The 25,376-nt window shown below is 41.6% G+C and overlaps 2 protein-coding genes across 10 annotated transcripts in view; both read right to left on the bottom strand.

The window, feature by feature from the left end:
- mtcl1 (microtubule crosslinking factor 1) overlaps nt 1–15,770 on the bottom strand; it is a 77,108-nt gene extending 61,338 nt beyond the window's left edge. For 8 of the 9 annotated variants that reach the window (XR_003982160.1, XR_003982162.1, XR_003982161.1 and 5 more), the window contains exons 1-3: nt 14,374–15,769; nt 9,710–9,934; nt 8,890–9,048 (exon numbers count right to left, since the gene is read on the bottom strand). Coding sequence is in view for 6 of the 9 variants with exons in the window: in XM_030403224.1 (XP_030259084.1) it covers nt 8,890–9,048; nt 9,710–9,934; nt 14,374–15,228 (1,239 nt within the window). In the remaining 3 variants the exon portion in view is untranslated. Of the gene's footprint in view, nt 1–8,889; nt 9,049–9,709; nt 9,935–14,373 lie in introns of all 9 variants that reach the window. The other variant, XM_030403222.1, reaches the window with a different exon arrangement.
- An 874-nt stretch (nt 15,771–16,644) lies between these two features.
- rab12 (RAB12, member RAS oncogene family) lies at nt 16,645–25,136 on the bottom strand. Its single transcript, XM_030403229.1, has 6 exons — nt 24,712–25,136; nt 23,669–23,729; nt 21,412–21,550; nt 20,643–20,732; nt 20,059–20,163; nt 16,645–18,857 (listed from the first exon to the last, which is right to left on the bottom strand). The coding sequence occupies exons 1-6, from the start codon at nt 24,935–24,937 to the stop codon at nt 18,750–18,752; spliced, it is 729 nt and encodes a 242-aa protein (XP_030259089.1). The 5' UTR covers nt 24,938–25,136; the 3' UTR covers nt 16,645–18,749.
- Between the last annotated feature and the right edge of the window lie 240 nt (nt 25,137–25,376).

The raw sequence follows: 25,376 nt of genomic DNA, 5'->3' as shown, positions 1-25,376 counted from the left end.
GATCTAGGTTAAGCTGAGCAGCGCGCTGTGGGATGATTTGTAGACGTGCTAGCGGCATGGCAGTCTGTCTGTCCGTCTGTTGGTTGGTCCACAACATTAGTCCAGTTTGTTATATTAACAACTCGTGAATGGGTTGCCATGAACTCTTGTACAGTCTTGACTGATTTTGAGATGATGAGTCGTACTGACTTAGGCGATCCCCTGACATTTCTTCGATTGACACCATAGGGTTGATATTTATGATTTTGAGTGAAATGTCTCAACGATTATTGGACAGATTGCCATAACATACAATCATTCATTGACTTTGGTCAGGATTAGGGAAGCACAATATTGGATCTTCGCCAATATCCTATGTTGTCCAAGTTTTTTTTGGCTGATTCCTGACACTGACATATGCACACATTGTTTTTTCCACCTAATAGCAAAGAATATCAAGTCTCCTGTATTGAAATGAACGTATAATTATGCCTACTCTTATTGCAATGTTTCACTGATAGATGCACACATATAATCCCTATCCAAAATGTACAAATTCACTGGGCAAAATAGGAGGACAAAAACTTCTTTGTCAAACTCAAGCTTCGTCTTATTGGCAGAAATGTTCAGTTTTGGCATTTTATTTTAAAACCTTTATTGGCCAGTACCAAAAGCACACCAATTATATCTTGCATTAATTGTCAAAATAGCTATTGAAACTTATGATATTTCAATCGCCCTCAGTTGGACGATTTTTGCGTGAATTTGCAAAGCGTTTGCTAGCTGGTAGATAGGTGCAAGTGAAGCAGAAGGAAATTAGGAACATTCTCCTGAGGTCTAAACATGAATATGAGCAGAAGATGGAAAAGAAGATGAGGGAGAGCAACTCAAAAGGGCAAACTCCGTAAGCTTGTCTAGCAATATTGTGGGTCAACAACAACCCAGTATGTCAGAAGGATCACACCCTCCCTGTGGTGAATATGAGTTGTTAGTATCAGGACAGAGATAAAGAGTATCACCAGAGATCCTTTATACCCTTCAGTGTAGCTCTGTTAAACAAATCATTCTATATAAGATGTGTGTTAATTGCATTTTGGTGTATTTATATTCGATATTGTTGGTAATGATGAGAAGCGGTTAAACGTCTACTTTTGTCAGTATTTGTCAAGGGTGTTTTTGCTTAACAAACACCGAAAGCTAAATGCCAAACTTAAAAAGGGAACATGGTAAACCTTACACCTGCCATTAAATATACATAGTCATCTATTGAGTCAGGATTAATTTATCACCCAAGACCAAAGCTGGATACTGCTGATATTAAACATCACCACAAGGGGACGTTTAAATGTCCCAGCAGCTCTGAACTTGCATGGCTGGAAACAGAAACCAAGAATAGACATTTAAAAAACCTCAGGATATATTGCCAGTAATTCAATATGTTCTCAAAATTTAACGACTTTAAGATCCTTACTTGATTACTAAAAAATTCAGATGGTTGCCATCTTTGATACACGACTGGTGCTTTAAATCCAAATCAAACGTGAAATAAGAGTCGCAAGGTTTCTGAAGATTGCATCTGAGATGACTTCAGATGTGTTTCGAAATGCTTTTTAAGTGTCCCTCGATTCATCTGACGACATTCAAAGACACAATGCGATTGCTGCTACAGTGAACGCTTCGGGATGTTTTATGATTACAAAGTGGCGGCTTTGATACTCGCGTGAATCGAAACACTTGCCAGGCCATGTTCATGTGGCGGAGGAATTTCATTTTTCAAGGGTTTTAAACTTCAAAGGCCAGCGCTTCAGAATTATAACCCATCACTCCAGGGTTTCATGCAGAATTGATGATTTCCCTCTTTGCTTTGTGTCGCAGATAGTTTTGCCTTCAGGGTAACAATGCCATTGCTTCCAAAATGCTTTACAACCCACCGTAAAAGGTTCAACCTATTTCAAATATCATCAAATTTGAGATAAGCATACTTATTGCTAATATCCGGAATCGGGGACTGCCTCGTGTTTACAGCACAGGTCTGACCTTTTAAACTTTTAATTTCAGTGATTTCTTGAAGAACAATAATATTTCATAAGTAAACACCTCCTGCTGCCAAATATGTAAATGGAGAAATCGTGCTGCCGCTGTGTGATGATAAGCTTCATATGGACGTGTGTCACTGCAGCAGATTTCCATTTACAGCAGAGTCCCTGCGCTTCTCCTCTCCTCCCGCTGCTCTCCTTCCCATTGGCGGAGTCAGACACAAGATATTAACTAGGTCAATGAGATTCCCTCACACTCCTCCGACAGGGAACCACAGCAGAGGAGAGCAGAAAATGTGAAGAAGAAGCAGATATGAGAAAATCAGGAGACTCTTCAAAGCCGACATCTCTTCTGCTGAGATCTTGGGAGAAAGACGGAGCGTGAGGCGGCTGATGTGACATGAATCAAACGATGTCTGCAGTGACTCTCGCTCAGACGCTGCTGAAACGACTTATCAAGAATTCAGGCATTCCCCACTCGCTCCTTTGTAGTCATGAAGCAAAACAACAAAAGACTACGGGAGATACCCTCGATTCCTATTTTTACATGTGCGGAAAACCCCCCCTCCCCGCAAATACTGCCAATGCTCAATACTGATTTGCTAACTACAAGACAACACACACACACACACACACACACAACAGTGTTAGGTTGGTGTTTAGATGTTTAGAGGATGGCAACATCCCACTACAGGTGCTGTAAGGCAAAATGTGCTATCTTTGTAGAGAGTCAGTCTCATTATTGCCAGTCTTATTGCGCTAAAATTCATACCTGTATCCTGTGTTACCCAATTTTCGATGTGCAATTATATCTATATTTATACATATTTCTAGTACATTGCTATACAGCATGTGTATTACAATTGTGGGTGCAATTATTCTCCTTGGTCGAAGGTTTGTAGTGTATGTAGTCTTCTTTTTATCATCATCTTTACCTAACTTTGATGTTATTTTATTTTTTGACTTGTTTTTATTTGTTTTTCCATTTTCATCCTCCATACAGTCATTCAGCTTATGACTCTTAAGCTGTTACAAGACGAATGTTTCCCTGCTGAGGGATAAATTAAGTGTTATTGTATCTTATCTTAAGCTAGGCTAACCAGCTGCTAGGTCTGGCTTTATATTTTCTGTATAGATCTGATATTGGTATGGATTAAGGCTGCACTGATTAGATGATTAATGAATTAGTAGAGAGAGAATGACAGAATATTTATTGGTAACTTTTTAGATAACAGATGAGTAAAACTGGCAAACAATTCACTGGTTTCAGCTTCTCAAATGTGTGAATTTGGTGCTTTTCTATGTTTTAGGGCAGCAACAGACCATTGTGTTTAAAGGATCAATGAATCTATTGATTATTTCTTCAAATACTCGATGAATCATTTAGACAGCAAAAGTTCCAAGAGTGGTGTCCTGACACTGTTCATTTTGTCTGATGAAGTCAAAGATACTCAATTTAAAGAAAAGCAACAAATCTCATTTCAGAAGGTGGGACCAAGAAAATATTTTGCATTTTTTACTCGAAAAATGACCAAACTAGTACAGCCATTATTGTGATTATTGATATACTCTCGCTGATGATAATCTGTTGATTGATCAATAAATTCATTATTCATTTATTGAACAAAATGGGCGATTTGAAACCATCACATTGTGATCTGTGAATATGACAGTGATTTGTAAATTAATCAAAAAAAGATTAAATTCAAATTCAAAAGTAGATTGTAGTCAGGGATGGATCAAAATCAAGATGTCCATTAAAAATCATTAGTTATTTACTACTACTACTTTTTACCAAAGAAATAGTCCCTTTGAAAGCTGTCTGCGTTGCTAGATACCACAGACCCCTTTGAATTAATCCATGTTTTCAGTGTCAGCAAATAAGAATATTATATATGATAATGTAATGACACCCACAGCAAAGAGGAGCATACTGGTGGTGATATAATCAGAGTGTGGTGTTTACACCAGTTAGCACAATAAAATATAACTACGCCTCCACTGTCTCCAAAGTGTGGTATACAATATGTAGATTTCCACTTTCTTTTTTGTTGTTCTGTCCTCATGAGCTCTGATGTCAAGTCAATTCTTCTGCACGTCATCAAATCAGACACGAGACACATCTGATACTCACTGAGGAGGAAAAGAGCAGCACGACGGATTATCGTAATGAAAGATGAACTTATCGCGCGGGGGACGCAGAGCACCTAATAAATCACCTGATGCTCCTGTTATGCTCGTTGACGTTTCATTAGTTCCATTTCATTACACGTATCAGCAGGCCTTTCTTCAGATGTCATGAGGGATGAAAAATCTCTCCGCCAATCGCTGCTCGCCTGCGTACTGACCACCCAAAGGCAGCGGCAGCAATTTGCTCTTCGAGCCAATACAGTAACAATAGAGGGTCCTCTCAGCCGGCCCTGCTAAACTGTTTAATAATATCAGGTCTCTGAGCTGTGGAGCTGTGGTCGTATCGCAAGCAGACAGGGCCTACAGCCATCTGATTACAGCCATTCTCTGCCTATCTGCCTCTTTGTCTTTCTCTCTCTCTCTCTCTCTGTCCCCTCCCATCAGGGTGCCGAAGCACGCCATGCTGTTTTGTAACAGGCCTTCTTGTTGGATTAATCCATGCAGGGGTGCCAATCTCTGGGCCAGAGTCACACCGCGTAGCCTCTGAGAGGAGAGAACAGGCACAGGGACAGGAGGAGATGGGATTTAAAAGGCCACAGATGCCCAGACATCTGAGGTCAGCTGCCCTTTTCAACACTGTGGTGAGAAAGTGTGACAGGAAAAGTGACTGAAGAAACTTGTTTGTATTCTACAAAATGTGTTATCGCCTAACTTTAGTGATGAAAGGACTGCAGAAGATTGTTTAAAAAGGCAAAATGGACAAAGACATAGGTGCTCAGGACTCATGGCATCCCGCTGTCCTGAGACAAGATCTTCCCCAGGAAGCCTTCAGGACAAAAGGGATTTTAAAATTTATGAATGAGTTACTATCTCATGCTGTTACCACAATTACTGTCAGTGGCAACAAAGCAGAGACCTACAAAGAATATTAAGTGTTAAAATCAGAAAAGGGCGAAACTGAAAGGTAAACTCACTATCGAGGCAGCTATGGACCGGGGGGGCTGTGGCTCAGCGTCTTGTTATCCGAAGGTTGCTGGTTCGATTCCCCTGTTCTGCATGTTAAAGTGTCCTTGGACAAGATACTCAACCCCAAACTACTCCTGATGTCCCTTGGTCTTCACCTTGCATGGCAGCCACTGCCATCAGTGTATGAGTGTATGTATGAAATACTGTAAGTCGCTTTGGACAAAAGCGTCTGGTAAATGCCCCAAATGTAAATGAAACAGCCTATACTTTTCCTGGTAATGCTACATTGTGAACAGTAAATCAGCGGAAGGAGCGCTGGTTTGATGTTAGCTGTTAGCAGCTAATAGCTTACAGCTAACAGAGCACTTCGAGCAACTGCTGTCAATTACACTGAGGGTGCTGGGGACAAGTCCAAACCACTTTTTTTTTTAAAAAGGACCAATTCTGCCCCGATCTCTTATTAAAAGCATAATTGGTCAAAAATGTGCTGAAAAATAGTTAGCATCAAGAAATGATAATTAAGAAATGAGAAGAAGAACAGGTCTAAATTTCAGATCTTGAGGCTTTCAGAGATTATAAGACAGACGAGCTGTATTGAGCCTTTTTCGGTTTTGGGGCTTTTGTTTTAAAAACATGAATGCTGTTTTGCTGTGAAGCTCCAGAGACGTTTTGTGGACTACGAAACTTCACCCGATTATCCATTGGCATAGTGGTGAGGAGATCAGGACTGAATTGCCTTTCATGGGCGAACTGTTCCTTTAAAGAGTAAATTGCAGCTAAAAGTGACATCACTACAAGTTTATAGTAAAAAAAATATATATACTGATTTATTGGTGCCAGTACTTTTAACTAATTTACAGATGATATCAAAGTCAAAATACAACATGCATTTAAGGATGGTTAAAATTGAAAAACAGGTAGTCTGGGGCCGCGGTGCCACTGTGGGAATTAAGGAAGTAAAAACTGAAAGCAGAGCAGGAGATGTTCACTGTGTTACATTCCACCTGGGTCGAAAAGTACAAGATCTAATTCAAGCAGGAAGGGGAAGAAACAACTTCTCAGTCCAGTTGAACCACATTCTTATCAGTAAAGCGTGCTCCTCCTCTCTCCTCTGTCACTGAGATTTATCTCTGTGACTGCAAAAGCAAAGGGCAGATTCTTAGATTCATCTATTTAAATTCATCCCTGACTAAGTGTGTGTAAATACTCTTATCATCCCCCCTGCTATCAACAATAAAAAGGACAAATGGGCTACCTGCTGCGCTTTATGAATTTTACGGGATTTCAAAATGAGGACACGGTGATTAACTGGACGAAAAAAACGTGGATGAAAATGTCGGGGCGCTGCATTGTAGACGCACACTTCTCGTAAGGAATGGGGGGTGGGGGCATGTGGTCACATGATGCAGAAGTGCGGATCCGGAGACGGCTTGTATTTTTCTGGGACAAACCTCGGGGGAGCACAGAAAAATCTGCAATCATTTGGAGCAGCCGCTGTCAGAGCCTCCCTCTGCTGTTTCTCTGTGTACAACAGAGACTGTCTCATCCCGTTTTTATGCATCGCAGCACTGCTCAGAATTAAGGGCCTGGAACAAGCAAGTAACTCGTCATCTTACTGCTCCGCTATCATTTCCTTCCAACAGTTAACCAGCGTCAAGCTCTGGCAACGAAAGCTGGAGATTGCATTTGCTGCATTAGCACATTTACACTTGACATGGATTTCCTGTCTTCATACGAGCACATGCAGCTCCAACTGAGGCCGATGAGGTGCCTTTAAAAGCAAAGTTGTCGCAAACTCAGGTTAAGGTCACAAACTGTTTCAGAATATAGACTTGCAACCGGTGCAGAGGGGCAGAGGTCATTCAGAGTCGCTGCGGCTCGAGTTGGGAATCAAACCGGCAGCACACGTGATAAAAACAGACACTGTTGCCAAGAAGAAAGCCACATCTCCATACCGACTGGTCTGGTATTAGCCTACTTTCTCTTCATTGCCAGACGGCATGTTACCTGCTGTTGTCAGAATCGATTAGTCTAAGCAGCTGAACCCACTGAGAACAGCCTCAGCTCATCTTATTACCTGAGAGAGGAGCCTTCCTCCACTGCTTTGGAAGGCAAATACTCTGCCCGCTGATCAACATGAAATTAGCGTCATGCAAAGGTCCATGGAGAAAAGTCTGAATTCGGTACGTCAGCAAAACAGGGGCGCAAATACGATCAGTACCTCACGATACATTTATCTGGGATTCTCATTCCAAGTAAATCAACCAGAAATGTTTTAACTGATTTAGAAAAAAAAAATGAATTTAAAGTGTCTGTGCATTACAGTTACAGTGCAACTACTAGATGCTGGTTAATCAAAACGTCCACAAACGAGGCTGAAATTAGAGGCTCAGACGACTAAACTAACTTTATGACTGTATGCTTCTTGTTTATGTCTCCCAAAGCAGCATGCGAGCTGAAGTCCCAAAACTCTGGCTGCATCTAACGACTATTTGCTTGAAAAATGACTGAAACGATTAACAGACGATCAAAATAGTCGCCGAATAACTTTCTTTCAATCGACCAATGAAATAGGATCAGGAAAAAAATATTGGAAAAAATGTGAATGCCATGAAACTGTAAATACAGGGAATAAAATCCAAATGAAAACAGCCAACTGACTCCTGTTTACACTGCTAGAAAATATTTACAGTAAGGTTCTGATTGACTTGATTCGCAAAATATCTGCGAGCTCATTAAATCTGCTGTAAGTGTTACTTTCTTTTTTAAATCAGTGTTAAGTAGCTCTTTAATCCAACAGTAATCACTGTTCATAGAGTGTTTGGTCAGTACCCGTGTCTCTCCTCCCCCCTGTAAAAGAGAAAAGAAATATCCTGGTATCCCTGCCCACTGTATCCAATAAAGAGGCGGTCCTGTCTACTCGGGCAGAAGAGGGAAAGCTACCAATTCCAGAGCTCCTGGTGACGGCTTATGCTACCAAACAGGCCAAGTGATGAGAAACCGCTTGAAGAAAAAGAACGAGGCGAAGAGAGCTGCCTCGAAAAAAAGAGTGTGGTTATGTGGAGAGGAGGGAGAGGACAGCTAACCGCACAACGACGAAGGGAAGCTTGCTTAAACGAAGGCAACACTTATCAGGAGGAAATAGTCTTGGCTGAGGACGTTGTTGAACTTCTTCTGTTACCTTGTTACCATGTGGTGGGAGGAACCTCAGGCAGTACTGAGCACAACTGGAGCTTTATCTGATTATCAGGAGTGTTTCTTGAAGCACACCTGAGCTTCAAAGTTTGAATGCACCCAACCCACCATTTCTTCTGCAACTTTTCTACCAGAACTCAGCCGTAGATAAGGACATCTTCGTGTAGTTGTTTTAAAAATAAGTTGCATGCAGCCTGAAGTCACTGCATCACTGCACAAAGCTATTGTTTTGAAACGGCCTTCTCAGAGCGTCTAAGTGATTGATGAAATTAATTCCACTGCAGTGACCCTGATGATCAGGCCGGTGATCGCCATTGATCTGCAATAGACTCATATTAATTGAGACTTCCCCTCGTTTACATGTGAGAGAGAGGGGCCAAAGCACTTAAAGCATTTTCAATAGAGAAGTGCCAGAGGTGGTGACTGTATGACACGTATCTCGCCCTGTTTCCCCACAGAAGCCAGTTGTCTGCTTTATCACAGCTGAACCAGGCGACACAACAGCTCTTTGTGCACGAAAGCAAATGTCTTCCAACGAGCTGCAGCGGACTAAAAAGCATCATCTCCACAATTATGCCCTCACCTCTTTGGTCCTCTCCAGCTCGTTGTGCAGCGCCTGTTTGGAAATCTCCACCTCGATGATCTTCTGTCGGAGCAGCTCGTTCTCATCCTCGGCCCGGCTGCGTTTGTCCTCCACGCTCTCCAGCTCGTTGTGCAAACGCACCGACACGTCTTTGGCCACCTGAGATCACAGCGACAGAACGTACACACACAAAACAGGTGATACAAAATGGGTATGTGAATATTTTATAACATGCGCCTTGAATACACACAATACACCATAGATATATATCGAACAGTATCCACTGTTTTTAGCCGTTGATGTACAGAGCGGTAAGTGGTGTCACTGTCCAAACAAGTATGGAGCTGATCGTACGCACAAACCAGGGTTAGACTGACATATCGACGCACAATGCTGTCATCAGCAGCTGATTTGACCAATACATTAAAACAGCGTGGTGCCTCAGTTGGTCTGTTGTGAAAACGAGAAAGAATCTGACCGATAAGTAGAATCGGTCGTTGATGTCAACAACATCTTGTCATTAACTTGTTCTAAACATAATTATTTTAAATTTCCTGTTAGATTTACTGTCATTTTAAATATCAGCTCAGACTCTTTAGAGTTTTTTCCCTCCATTGCTGTGAGTCGCTACCTTATCAAACTTCTAACCCAGTTAAGAATCCATATTTCATTACTCTGGGCTCAGTGGAGAGCTTTAAGATTCTGTTTTAAGCTTTAGCAGGTCGCAATGATACATTTCTGGGGAAATACTCGTGATAACCTGGTATGAAAATTGTAAAATCTAAAAAGAGTAAGTCCCAGAGTAACAGCTGACGCTGACCTTGAGGTCCTGCTCCAGACTCCGGAGCAGCTCTCCGTCCACGTGGCCGGTCTGTGCGACCCGCAGGCTCTTCTGCTCTGCCTTTCGCAGGCGGTACTGCAGGATGCGGCAGTTCTTGTTGGAGCGGTCCAGTTCCCTCCGCAGCTCCTGCAGCTGGTACACCTCCTCTTCCAGGTAGCTGTCTCGCACCTCCTCCATCTCCGCCCGCAGCTCGTCCACTTCATCCTGAGAGAGCACACAGAGAATACAGAGACTTAAACCTGGGTTCAGGAACCACATTGTGATAATCGATCAAAAGGTTGATATCCAACATTGGTAGCATTGGTTTTGATTTTTCTTTTTTTACACCGATGAAAGTTGGCATTTACAGAAGTAAAACTGTGAGCTGCAAGTAGAGCTCAGTCCATGTTTACTCCGTTTTAATGCTTTCAATCTGCTTTGCAAACAGCAGTGAGTACTTCTATGTTTTTCGGTATTTAAAGGTCAAAGGTGACGGCTTGGGTTTGTGTTTACCTTTCAGTGCTTTTACTGCCAATGATGTACCGTCTAAATCTGCAGCAGCAACACTTCTGTTAGTTCTAGAGCCCGGACGATGCTGAATTTTTTGGCCGAGGCCGATATTAGGATGTAAAAAAGTCACGCCATGTTCAATTAAGTATAAGGTTTGGATAAAGAAGTAACAGACTGATGATGCTGCTAACCGGTCGTGGGTTGAATGGAGTTTTAGCTGAGTGTGGTATTACAGAAAAGGTCACAGGATCATCAAAATCAAAAGAAGTAAAAGGATGGAGAGTTACCTGCATCCACTTAAAGGTTAAACACAATGCCAAAAATACCCAACCACAACCCAAAAAACCTACATTTTTTGCACTTCTTTTAAAAAAAAAAAAAAAAATTATGATGATGTGATTTTTGCGGAGGTCTCTACCCAGCGAACATGGTCCCTTAAGTCTGGAGAACATGACTTTTAGCATCTCTGCTGCACCCCATCGCCTCACTTTTACCAACCAAGTCGGCAGGATATTATGTTAGCAGTTAACATTTCTGCACATCACATAAACACGTCCAAGTTGGACATTTGTACCAAACTTGGCATATCACGGTCACATCATATGCTCATTAGCTGGCTTCCACATCGGGAGGTGGAGGGGATGGATGGAGGTGCCGTTATTACAACCAGCGAGGCCGCCAAACGGTGAACACAGCTCGAGTCACAACAGTGGATTTTCGAGGACACCTTAATGATGTTTCCCCCCGTGATCGTGGCAAAAACAAAACAACTTTGTATATATATAACTCTAACCAAGTGTTTTTGCAGAGCAAACATTGGTTTGCACTGATGTTAGTTTAAGGCTGTCGTTGAGAGGAAAGTCTGAACTGACAACGATGCTGGACCAAGAAAGATTTGTAGTTCATGCCAGAAAAAAATAACTTCTTCTTTTCTTTATGTAACATTTTGGCAATTTTTAACCTTCACTGACAGACTTTAGAGCTCTTCAGAAAACCGGGGCTGGACAAAAAGGTGACAAAGGTCTCGATCCAGACTGAAACAGCGGACGCCCATTAACATTTTCCTGATTTAACTTTAATTCTTATGTTGACAAAATGTAAAAAAGGAAACAGGCTATGAAGAGGTTAATGTGGTTTACAGTTTGCTCAAATAATAATCTACCCATTTTCAATCACAACAGAGGGACTTTCAACTCAACAACATAAATTCAAAGAATTTGCAGGCGTTTCAGGCATAAAGCTTTTATAAAGAAGATGCAATATAATATATACCTTTGTAGATTACGCTAATGCTTTGATATGATTACATGAGTTCCAGTAATGCAAGTACTCTCAGTACTGGTGATGTAACATTACGAGCTGGCTCTAAGCATCTTATCTCTTGGATTGGACGCATTCATCTTCCCCATCTCTATCAACACGAGACAGCGCAGGCAGGAATAGAGGTTAAAAGACAAAGATTTATCTGTAGTACTACGGGGGTTTGTTCAGTAACCCCAGGGGGTAAAAGTTTGCCTCCTTCCTGAGGAATCGGTTTGCTCAGTAGATTTCCCCCGAGACAGATATTCCAGGGGTTTGACTGGCACCTGATGAAAAGACAATACTGAAGGAAGGAGCGTGTCAATTAAGGAAAAGTAAATCTATCCTCATTTGGAAAAGCAGAGAGCCCATTGTTATGTGAGGAGGGCCCCCGGAGGAAGGAGCTAATGACCTCGCACAGGGTCGGCCCAATCAATGGTCAGGTTAAAAGCAGAGCCAGAGGCTGAGCGGCATCCTGGGAGCCGGTACATTCAGAGGATCTCACTGATGTTTATGAGCGTGTGAGTCTGGAGTCCTCACCAGTACTCAGTCGTGTCTTTAAGGGGTGTCAACTCAGGAGATCTTCACCGAGCATCTGCGGTCAATTATTAGAAGTCCAACTCAGTTAACAGCACAACTAATGATTACTTTAATCATTGATCTGTTGGCTGATCACTCTCTCAATTAATCGATGAATCTTTTAGTGTAGGTACTGCGGCACAATTTCTGACAAGATGTCAGATGAAAAGGAAACGCTGCAAGACTTCAAAATTGAGCCGGACTCAGCCGACGTTCATGTATGTTTGCATGCAAAATGACTCAAACAATTAATGGCTTATCAAAATATATGTTGCGAAGTTCATAGTAAAGCCTGACCTTTTATCAGATGATATTTCCCTATCACAAATATGCATCAATCTCAGCGTGAAGCTTTTCCGATGTCGTTTTTTAACAAAACATTGTGTCGAAAAAGATGCTTTCAGAAGTAACAGTTATCAAATCCCCAGTGAGTTTTACTGTTTCAGTGCCAAAGCATTACCCGAGTTACCCAAGCATCTTCTTCTGCTTTATAATCTAAAAAACTAAAATACTTATCAGACAACATGTATGCTAATACTGATATATCTGTGGTAGGCCAATATCGGCCAACCGATATTTTAGTCGGACTCTGGAGTTCAGGGCTATTTTGTTTTAGAAATACAATCAATTTGAAAGCTATGGGAACTTTCAATGATCTATTTTCACAGTTTCACACTAATGATTGCATTATTTTGATGAATCTGACTATTCATTTCTTGACTGATCCAGTTGTTTCTTCAATAAAATGTCAAAGATGCCTCTTTACAAGCACCAAATTCTGAGAGTGACCTATGTGTTGTTTTGTTAAACAAAAAGTCCTGAAACCAACAGATACTCAATTTAAAGTTACATTAAACAGAGAAAAGAAGAAAATCTTAAAATTCGTGAAGCTGGCAGAAAATGTTTCAAGCTTTTTCTTGAATGATGACTTGAACTGAATCATCGATGATCAGAATATTTGGAAATAATTGTTAGTTTCTGCCCCAGAAAACAGTTTCTTGACCCTATTATGTAGAGACAGTACACAGGTTCAAATCCCCCTAACAACCTCTTTTCATCTTTTCTTCCGCTCTTCTCTTCACGAGATCAGAAGCAACAAAAACACATGAATATATAATCGCGAATATAAATCAGATGAGGCAAAAATAGAATAAGCATGGTAAACATGTTTTTTTCTCTGAGTGGCAGAGGAGGCAGTGATGGGGACTCCTATACGTTTTGGGGCCCGGAGGGTGGGGGAGGTGGAGGAGAGTCCACCTCAGAGCCCCAGCTGGCAGACTGACAGCCGTGCGGGAGGGCGTTTGAACCCAACACACATGGGACATCGGACTGTTATCAAGTCCTGTGGGATAAAGCCATTACAGCCAGAGCCAGCAAAGCTGATTAACTCTCTTGTGTTTCCAGCGAGCCAGAGAGAGAGACACAGACATGCGTGATCAAGTTTGAAATAATACTCAGAGTAACATACAAATAAATCTGTCTGCCCATCCGATAGAAAAAAAAAAAAGATTGCAAGATTATTTGCCGCATTATCTGTTTGCCTCCCCTCCCCAACTTATGGGGATAGCCTAGTTAAAGAAGGGGGGGAGGGGGATCCTGCATGGTGTCGTCAAGCAGGATCCATGAGCAAAAGGTGAGAAACGAAGAAGAAACTGATTTAAGAACTACTGTGCGTCCCTCAGGACAATATGTTCATGGAGCTGTGTTACTCTCTGTGTAGCCCAGATGTAAACAGAAGGGGGGACAAAATGTTGAGTCTATCTGTCAAAAAAGACTCGACAGCAACATACAATACACACTAAAAGTGTAAGCACACACAAGGGTGAAGCCACTATCAATAAAAATCACATAAATAAAGGTCAGATCCACGGGGGAAGCCATGGGAAGGTTAAGAGAGACGACATGATGGATGGAGAATCGACAGAGGGACTTCATGGGGTTGGCAGCTGTGCATCAGACGAAAAGCCTTCAGATTGTAATAAATTATACATTCAGATTCAGCTTTTAATTAGTGAGCAGGTGCAAGTTGCTCAAGGACACTTTAAAAAAAAAAAAAAAAACAGGTGATGCTGGGGACTGACAGTGGGACTGTCCTGCGAAGAGACAGGTCCCAGTTCTGTTTGGGGAAACAGCTGCTTCTGGGTGAGAGACTGAAAGAGCCTGCTGAAAATTTTTAAAATGCAGTGTTTTTTAAATGTAGTTTTGAACTGGTTGTCCGGCAACAAATACGCATAGTAGAAAACGACTGTGCCGTGTTTGAGATGACATGGACGTACCTTGAGGTAGTCGTTTTCGGATCTCAAATCTTCAACCTCCCGCAGCAGGTCCTCCTCGGTCACATCCTTGGTGCCTGGCAGTCTGAATTGTGCGCTTGATGAGGGTTTCTCCTGCTTGTGTTTCTCTCCGTGCGCCCCCGGAGCCGGCTGAGCCTGAGACATGCTTCCCTTGGCGCTGGGAGCCTCGGTTGTGCGCAGCGGAGCATCAGCAGCCGCTCCGGTCGCCTCTGCCCGCAGCGGATTATCTGCTCCCAGCTGATCCCGGTCACTGGAGCCGGTACCAGACTCGGCGTCGCTGCTAGCGGCCGGTGCCAGCCTCTGCTCGTCCGACAGCGGCTCGGACGGGCAGTCTGACAGGTCTGAGCTGCTGTCGGTCTGGCTGACCCGGCCGAGAGGCGCCCCGGTCGGTACCCGGATCGGGGATCCATGGCTGGGAGGGCCCGGGGACCCCGAGGCTAGCTTCCCCCTCTTGCTCTTGGCGAGGACGGGACTGCTGGTGCTGTCCGGTTTGATGCTGGCGGCTTTGGGCTCCGCTGCTGCATGCTGGGGCACCTTTAGGGGCTTTTTCGCCACAGACGACTTGGCGTGACTTTTTGCAGCGGCTAGTTTCTCCTTGGACCCGGTTGCGTTGCGCCTGGAGTTGCGGTTCGGATGGGCCAGGGAGGGCAGTATGGCAGACTGCTGCTGCTTGTTGAGTTTGGGGGATTTGGGCACGATGGCAGGTGGTTTGGCGGAGCGGGAGTGCACATCCTTGAGGAAAGGTCTGGCCGGGGAAGGCGCTCGGTTCAGCCTCTTCTTCTCCAACTGGTGGTTCTGCGGTTTGGTGTCGCTGCCAGAGCCATTGGAGCTCTCCATTATACACCGACACCGGCAGCAGGGGGGCGATGAAGGAAACGATCAATCCACAACACCGCGGAAAATCTCTGACATGCGACACCAGAAAAACAGCCAGCTCTCTTCTCTGCCTTCTTCCTCGTCGGGTTGGGGATGCGCATCCTGCGTCGGGCTAAGATGTTTTACTCCATCTCGTCTGCATTCACCAGGTTGTCATTGTAGTCCCCTCTGGAGGAAACACCGCAATAAAAAAAGGGGGGATTACTGGGACGGATGGGATGACAGACAGGTTGCATCTGCAGACAGGGCTCGTAAGGCTCAAGTTAAGAAGCAAAGAGTCAGCCCTCCTCTTCCTCCGCGGATCGGGTCTCCATCCCTCTGTTACACCGGGCTGTGAGTGTCGGGGCCCCCCGTGTCTCGCACCCCTCTTCCCACTCCCTCCTATCTGACATGTAAGATCTGCAATCGCTGCGGTGCGAGGCTCGACGCCCGTGATTTTCTGCGGGGCGCATGCGCTGCAGCCTCACAAGCGCCCAAGCACACCCCTTGTTTTCTCTGGGACCAGGTCTGACACGCTTTGGTGCGCATGTCCTAATGACACACACAAACACACTATTGGCTGCTGAACACCTTCACGTGAGGTGGAGAGACGGATGCAGGAGATACTAATACTCACCTCGATATATGGAAAACCTTGTAAATCAATCTCATGAATCAGGTCCTCAGATCAGTGGTGGTTTCATCCCCAAAACCCAAAACTGAAAAGTCATTTACTGAAATTTTCAATGAAAGAAATGCATTCAGTGACTTATCATTTTGGCAGTCAAACAGAATATGTTTGAGAGCAAAACTTTCCAAACTATGATCAAATACATAAACCTGAGAGCAAAATTATCATATATACAAAGAGCAAACTGTTTTTATTGCAAGTAAAAACATATTTGTGATTTAAAATTTCTCAATATGAATCATAAACCTTTGTTTGCAAATCCAAAGGTTTCACCTGAAAGTCCAAAACGTTTGTGTATACAAAACTTTTGTCTCTGAGTCAGAAAAATGTTGCTTGCAAACTGCAATAAGACATTTTTTGACTGCAATGTGAAAAGTTTTGCTCTCAGACTTATATTCTGTTGGGTCTTTCCGTTTGCTCTGTGAAATTATATTTATCTGCAAAATGTCCACCTTAGTCATATACGTATGTGAAAAGTGAATTTTTAGTTACAGTAATATTTTGTTCCATATTTCTTTTATTCTATTGTGTATTCTATCTATGCTTTGCTTTTGTCTTCTTTAAATGTTCTTATCTTTCACTCAATCTGTAAGCTGCTATAACACGTGAACTACCCCATTGAGGGCTCAATAACGTCTCTTCTCATACCCCTCAGGTCATCACTCGGTAAGGACACACACCGCGACACTATGAAACCAAGACCATCATCTGGTAATAAATATAGATATCTTTAATTGCATTTCATTAGTTCAAGAATGCCACAAGTTATAAATACCACAAATTTGCTTTAAACATGCCAAAACTTTTCAAAGACTTATAGTAACAGGTTTAATACAAAGTACAGTCTTCCATCTTAAAGGATACACATTTCAAATAAAAGCATTTATCGTTTTAAAATGTATATTTAAAACAGAGTAGTATAAGGCTTGGCTATTAAAACAAAGACCTCAGGGTTAGTGCCAAATGCTAAAAAAGGCAGCGAGGGACAAATGAAAAGTTTGATTCCAAAGAAAACAATATCAACGCACGTCTGCTGGTTGATAATCTTATTGCGCGATGTGCTTGTATGTCTGTGATGTTTCGGTCGCAAAGATCTCTTATTTTCAACTGTAATAAGTTGGTATGAAACTAATCATTTGTTAGAATACATATTGTGCTATTTTAAGTCCACAAAGCTTGACGGTAACATAAAACCTCAACAAAAAAACGAAACAACCAATAGCGGGTCAGTTTAAGTCATTTAAAATCAGGTCCATGAACGGGCTCGTCCTTCCTCACCTTCAGACTTTTACTTTAACATGAAAAAACAAAACAGAGACACTCACAGTGCTACATTTGCTTATATTGCATTAATTTAACAAAAACGACGGAAGAATCAAATGACTGTTAATGTCTATAAACACAGGAGGGCTTAACATGCACAGCCTAATTTGTTTTTAATGTGCAAGCGATGGGATATCACTAAACGGATAAATTATAAATTCAGAACGGCTGCCCTCCTCTAAAAAAACAACTAGTATCTTTATGAAAAAGTTTTTCTAGTTTTGAAACTCTAAAAGAAATCAAGTCTGCAATAAAAGCCTGTCAAAATGAGCCGATCAAGGTTTCCTGAGTCATTCAAATACAAAACAAACCTTCCTGCACTTGTCCCCCCAAAAAGAGAAAGTCAAACATTCTTCTTGAAGTTGTATCTGAATTCAAAGGAAAAACATCAAAAACAAAACACTTTGCAATATTAGTAACAAAACCAAAACAAAGGCTGAAACCATGTGTGTGTGGGTGTGTGAACTAGCTATTTAGTGTCTGTATTTCCTCTAAAAAGCCAGAAACACACATGGAGAATGCCCCTGTGAAATCCCTCAAAGACTGCATTACCCATCTCTCCTTGCATTTCTTCATCAGGGTGTGAAAGATTTCAGAGCGGCCACTACCGAGGAGGCAACATCGATCTTCACTAGCGCTAAAAAACTACAAGTTTCTTTTTTCCGCTTAACTAGATACGATGGATTGTAGTGCAAAACGTTACAATTTATACACGAGTGAAATGAGCCGTTCCAGCCACTTTTACACCTTAAGGCGAAGGAATACAAACTGATATGATCACTACCACGCAACCACCTCCTGCTGGCTACAGAAATCTGCACCTTGTCCAGTCGTTACAGCAACACACTGTATTTACATCATGTGCTTTTGTTTTACCTCAAGTCAACTAGTCACTTGATAATAATACTTATTTAGAAGAATATAAAACAACTGTACCAACACCAGGAGTTTTAAACCGAACTGTAGAGATGTGAGATATCGTAATCCCTTTTCTGGAAGCTAGATGATGCAGAGACCGTCGGGGAAACTCAACACAGTATCAAACTTAGTGTACAGTATGTGTGAGGACTAAAATGAAGAGAACAAGCCCCTCGATAATCCCCCTCCAATATAAATGTGCAACTGCTATCAGAGGGCTCTCAACCTCGAAGGCACCTGTGGGGCACAGCTAGCCATACGGTCCGAGGAATGAGGTAGTCTGGGGTCGAGTGTAGACAGAAGGGTGGTAGGAAGTGGGCGATTCACCAGGCCAAAGTGTTGCTGGGGTACATATTCTAGTGTATGGTTTGCGAATTGGGGGGAAGATAATACTGGTTGTTAGGAGAGTCCATGCATCTTAAATCAGCAGTCAATAGCTTCAAACTGCTGCTGTTTGCTGCCACCTGGTGATAAAGTTGGTACTCTGCATGTAAGAGCTGAGTGTGTGAGTGGCGTGAGAGTGTGTGTGTGTGTGTGTGTGTGTTTTTGTGATGGGGGACCACTCCGACTCTCAGCAACAGCGCATGCGAGGAGGCGGCAACTCCGGAGGCACTTCCGGTTCAGGCTGAAGAGACAAGACGCTGTTGGAAAGCTCCTTGTTGGGAACCTCCAGAGGCATCTGTTGGATCAGGACCGAAGGACAAGTCAGAGAACGGCACCTAATTTTTAGGCAGTCTGTTTGACACAGTGACTTACTGAGTGCAACGGCTAAATAACCCTCAATTATAGAAAATGGAAGATAACTGTGCAAGGTTCATATAAAAGACAATGGCTTTGAAAAGAAACGTAAAAACAAATTTCTTAAAGGGAAGAAGAGCAGAAGAAGACAGATTTAAAATGGGGTTTCAAACAAAGTAAATAATTCAGGCAGATGTACACAAGACAGTTAAATCAGTATTGTACCAACTTGTCATTCAGATATTATTATATTACTGCACTATAGACAGGGGAGGTTTTTACTCCCAATTCATTTCAATAAAGACAAGGGGAACAGGCACTATGCAAAGAAATTGTACTAGCTGAATTTCGTCTGATTGCACCTCTGCAGACAAAATTCTCGTCCTCCATTAGCCAGACCTATCTCTACAGCACTGTGCCAGCACTGAAGAAAAGGTCTGGCAGCACACATTCTTATTCTAGTACAGGTGGAAAATCTCTCAGGGTTGTTGCTTCTCTACACCACAATCTTCGTGGATCACACTACACTTAGGCTGTAGCAGTGGTGCCCCTGCAATGTCGTGTCAGGTGGAACTTGTTTTGCAAATGACAAGGCAAGCCCTGATGTTAAAATGACCGAATCCCAATAAAAAGAAAGGTAACAGCACTGGTCACAAGCGAGAAATCACTAAACCAGTCAGCCAAAATTCTCAGCTGATATCAATTCATCAAGTTTAAATCAGCATAGCCACAAATACTGACAGATGAGTGACAAGAAAGATATGTTTGCAGCAATTTAGAAACAGTGCCTCCTTTGCATAATTAGTTTATGCTTTACTTTAATTATGTTGTTTATCAGTCTTCAACCATGCAACTGTGCTTCTGCCCATCTTTGCCTGGACTCTCTTAAAAAAATGTAAAATCAATTCTGTCAATTTGAAATGTCTGCAAAGTATCCTGCTCAGTACATACCTTGCTCACGATTCTTTTAACAATCAGATCTAAGAAATCCTTACAGAAATGTCAGTCTGTGTTATGTTTTATGTCAAAACCAAAATCAACTCATAAATCCTGATCAGATTTTTTATAACTTTCAAATATATATGTCACTATCAACCTAAAAACAAAAAGTTGTGGTAAAGCTCTACTGGTAACGCACCAACCTTGCTAAGGATGTCATCCACAAGCTTCAGGAAGATCTCGTCAACATTGAAATTATCCTTGGCACTAGCTTCGCAGAAGCGCATTCCACTTATTCGAGAGGCAAACTGCAACACAAACAGAGCAAAATTAGCTCAGTGTGCAAAGAACAACTGAATCACTCCATGGGACCAGAAATTCAGCTGCACAACAGAGGACAAAGTCATTAACAACTGGAAACTTTAGGGAAAAAAATCTCTCCTCTAGATTTAATGCAGTGACAAACACTGACAAACATGACAAACAAACATGCTGTTAGGTTACACACACGTGTCTGGAGGAAGTCACCAGTGTGTCTCTAAAGTACACAAAGTCCATGTTTGAAGATAATCCACTGACACACTGAAAGTGTCTATCAATTCTAAATTCTGCATTTTACAGATTTTACAGTTTTGTTTTTTCTGTCAATATGTTCTTCTCACACATCAATACATCTTATGTGTATCCATTTTCTTGTAGACATTTTGATCTGCTCTGATTCATAGGAACTTAACATGTGGTTTAGTGATGTTAGAGTTAAATGGGAGCATTTGTGTGTTGAACGTACTCGCTCTCCCTGCTGTCTGGAGATGATACGATCAGTCTCACAGTCCAGCTTGTTCCCAACCAGGAGGAGCTCTGCTTCCTCTGAGGCGTACTGACACAAAACAGAAAGCAGGAAAAGGGTCAGGACATCATCAGCCTCCCTTTTAATAAAAGTCAAAGCAGATTATTGTAATGAAATCTGTTCAGCACACTGCCACGATGACAACTTGTTCATCAGTACAGCAATTAAAGGGACACTTCACAAAAATTGGATAGTGAGGGTGTTACTCTTGAAAAGGAAAAAAAGCAAAACATTCTGGTTTGTGGACTATTTTTCACATTATGATTTAGAAATGTTACAAAAAATTCTTACTTTATTCTGTAAAGCTACAGTGAGAGTGCTATGACTATGACAGGACTGTGAGTTTCGAATTTGTTTCACTGTTTGATTGACTTCTGCTTAGATGGGGTACATATAATATTATAATGTTACATTTTAATTAAAACTTTTTTTTTTTTTAAATGGCTGTGCAGTGAGAGGAGTCATCACATATAAAATATCCTACAAAATGAATAATGTCAAGCCACTTGAGAATATTAGTTCTGCAAGATTCATTGCAGAAACCAAGGAACTGTTTCATCACCCAACAAGAAAAACGGTGGATTCATAACACACTTTTTGTGCCTGGCACGTAATAATAGCAGAGCAACACAAGGACAACACAAAAAATTCATGTCATCCGTGAGACAAAAACTAATTTATAGTTCCAGCAGTGTGAGAGTTCTTTTACCTTGTCTATCATTTTCATCCACTTGGGCAGGTCTTCAAATGTCTCCTGCTTTGTGATGTCGTACACTAGCACTATTCCCTTGGCACTTCTGTAGTAGGCTGATGTGATGCTGTTGAACCTCTCCTGGCCAGCAGTGTCCCTGGATGAAATTAATGAAACCCAAAGTAATTAAAACTCTGCACAGTCAGCGCAGGGTCACAGAGACCCTTCGGAATACCAAACAGCTGATTGGTCGATTTGATCCAAGGCACAGTTCATTCATTAACAGGGTTAGGGTTAGATTAATAGAACAATATCTAAAGGAAACACTAAGATCAATCAACAAAAGAGGGAGGAAAAATAGGTTTTCATTAATTCAGTGTAATTTTTCAATAACATACACTCAAGAATGTCAAATTTCTTTAGTTAGTATGTACATCTTTCATTTTAAAGACTGTGTGGGCTAAATCTAATATCTGCATTATACTCGATCTACAGTAGCTAAAACAAATAAAGATTTTTGTTCCAAAATGAGAAATCTAAAATTTAAGATTATGAACAGATATATAAGGATTGGTAACTAAACTTTACCCCCATATATATAGCATTTATAAGCGTTATAACATTTTTAAAAAAGCTTTATAAGACAATATAATGCAGATTTAAGCTGATACAGGCATTTAATAATATATCTGTGGTCACATTATAACTGTTGTATAAACAGATAATGAAAGACAACATGGGAAAACTGTTGTAATTAAGAATGGGACAATACAAGATTTTATCATGGATAGGGATAAAAAACACTCGTATTTGTCGCATAAGCATTCAGGAACTTAACGCTTCACTATAAATGTGTAAAGGTGAACATTTCGAAATGGATGAGTGGATTCATTTTGGACTATGTTATGATTCGGCAAATAAATTTGAGTGTGGGTATACAGTAGTTTTATCTCCACTCACAGTGACATGTATTACTGTACCTTCAGCCAGCTAGTTTCTCTCTGTTCCCCATGTGAGTCACAGTCAGGCTTATGAGCAGAAGAGCGGACAGAGACACAGCAGCACAGTGGCAGGGTTAGGTAAGGCCGGGCGTGGCAATGATGGAGCTTGATGTGAGTGGTTCAAAATGAGAGATGAGACACAGAGAGGACGGTCACCCCGAAAGAGCAGGTCGAGGACAGGTAGGATACGGGGATAAAATGAGACGGGTTGAAGGGCAGATGTGGTGTGGAGGTGGGAGGGTGGAGGGGTTGTTAGTGAAATGGACAGGTAATGAAATAAGCAATGGAGTCCCACATTTAAGCCAAGCAACGTCGCACACAATAAATGCAGTCATACTCAAAAGAACGTTTCCGCAATGTAATTAGTGGTGCGTTACTCATTTCTTTAATCATCTGACAAAAATACCAGATGTTCTCATAATGTAATTAAGGCCTAGTGACAGTCACAAGACACAAGTAGAGGCATAATAGAATCAAACTACTGAAATACGTCCTCTCTGTAACTGGTGGACTGTTTGAGAAATAACACTGGTGCTTCAAGAGCTCTGAATCAGGGCTGACACTTCTGATATTTGTAATTCAAACAATATATCAGAATAATGAAGTGAAATAAAAAGTCTGATAATCAAGCTACAATAACACCATATGCCTCCAGTTGCTACACAATTGACAGTTGACCAACATTTGCAAGAATCTCAAGTATTGTTACAAAAGGTGGATTTAATCCTGTTAGTTTACGTCGTTATTAGTATTAAAGCAAGACAAATACTACTACTTTTAGGTACTTTAAGACAAACCCAAATTCTGCAGTTGTATCTGATTAATTCAGACAGGAAACAGCAAAAAGAAATAACTTCAAAACATGGGCTTGTTTGTAGTGTGTAGTGTAGTTTCCAGTAAATATTCTAATTTAGGTGTAAACATACATACATGGCGAGGCTGACTCGCCATTTATCTTATAACAGCCAGCAAGGAGCTTCTTCAGGTGGGCACACGGTCAGTATGATCATGTGCTGCTCTATATGAAGTTAAGAATTATATTCCCACTGAGCCACAGGTATTTCATAAAACTCCTAATGTTAATGGTTGACAAAAACATACAATGGCGGCATATGGCGGAATTTCCCTGAAATTGTATTTGCACATGCATTAACCATCACCCAGCGAGCTGGCAGTAGCTATCGTTAGAGCAGCCTGCAGGGTGATAGGGCACACACAGGAAATGCACCATGCAGGGGAATAAAGGAACTGGAGACTACTGCCCACTTACTCACCATATCTGAAGTCTGATCTTCTTCCCTCTCAGCTCCACTGTCTTGATTTTGAAGTCAACTCCTGTGACAGAATCACAAACACAAATGTCAACATGTACAAGTACCAGTATCTCGTTAAAAAGCTGCATTAAAAACACTTCCTTTCTTTGTATGAAAGGGGTTATGTTGTTTAATTTAATTGGAGGTTTCTTTGCATGATAGATGCAAAACAAGGCTTTTGAAAGCTGAGCACAATCACAGTGGTCTGCTGTGAAAAACAAACTGTGAGATTAGAAAACATTTTCAGCCAGACTTGAGTGACAAACTGTCTTCTCCGTGATCTCTGTAATGAAAGGAACAAAATATTAGTGACACGTTGTGTCACAGGAATGACAGGGCACAAAATGGAGCTCTGCCATATCAGCTGCTTGTGTGTGACTATTTTGGGATTGGACATGATGGCTGACTGTTGTATTGGTCACAGGACTGTTTATCCAATTCCATCATATTTTGCCTGTCCTGTATTTAAAGATGCAGACATTTGTAGTCATGGCACAGCAATTTCTCACAAGGTGCCAACTTAAATTAAACACCAGTTGTCAATTAGTTTAAATAATTATGTGCTGTACATGTTATGTGTCTTTATAAAGATCTAGAAACATCCATGTGTCAAGTTTATTGTTGCAGACCCATGCTATTAAAATAATAGGTTACCAAGTCTCTTACTTACTGTGTTGACCTCTAAAATCCCTGCTAGGATTTATCAAACAGCCTAAACAAATGCAACAACCACCCAAAACACTGCTCCAAGGCTCAGACTTGTGTTTGTCTCATAGCTAGGACAAGTTTCGTTAGCTAGTGTTGTTGTTACCGTTAGCTTAAGTAAGCTAGCTACAGCTCGTAGTTCAACCTCTGTTCAGTCCCACTACACAGTCAAGACAGGAGACAATGTGTATAAAGCGTCCAGCTTGTGTAGTTAGAGTCACTATCTTCCAGTAAGTAGACGGAGCCCTGCTAAATGCTGTCAACATAAAGCTGACAAAAAACAAGTCTTCTGTCCTCACCTACGGTCGACTTGCACGCTTCGCAGAAAGTGTCGTCGGTGAATCTCTCCATGAGGCTGGTTTTACCAACCCCGCGGGAGCCAATAATGATAATCTGTAGTTTAAAATCAGCGGGTCTGGGAGGCATCTTCCTGCGGCGAGACTGAGCCCCCAGAGCGGGGGACGAGTTCGCGGAGCCACCGCCGCCACCGGCGGCCCTCCGCGGTATGTCATATCTCGGATCCATCAGTAATTCCACATTTGTAATTACGATTAAAAAATAAAATAAACAAACACTCGTAAACTGTTACGCAATTGAAATGATGCGCTATTTCCAACTTTGTTAGGACTCAGTAGAAGTTTGAGAAAGTTTGTCACTCGCCGACAGTTGTTGTTGTTCAGCCATTAGAGACCGGAGCCGTCATGACGTCATTAACCAGACTACAGCTCACTTCCGCTTCCGGCGCGTCTCTGTAATTTTCTATGTTTTTTTTTTCTAAATAAAGATTTGTGGTTTGTAGTAATTTAAGAATCAATTAGCTGTAAGCAGCTGTCACGAAGAACAATCTGTATTAAAATGACTGTTCATCAGTTTAGAGTTATTCACAGTGATGGAATGCAACTAAGTATTAAGTACTCCACTACATTTATTTAATAACTATAGCTACTAGTTACTTTAAATATTC

Source organism: Sparus aurata, chromosome 21 (assembly GCF_900880675.1).
Source record: "Sparus aurata chromosome 21, fSpaAur1.1, whole genome shotgun sequence".
Classification (NCBI taxonomy): Eukaryota; Metazoa; Chordata; class Actinopteri; order Spariformes; family Sparidae; genus Sparus; species Sparus aurata.
This window is presented reverse-complemented; position numbering and strand designations above follow the sequence as displayed.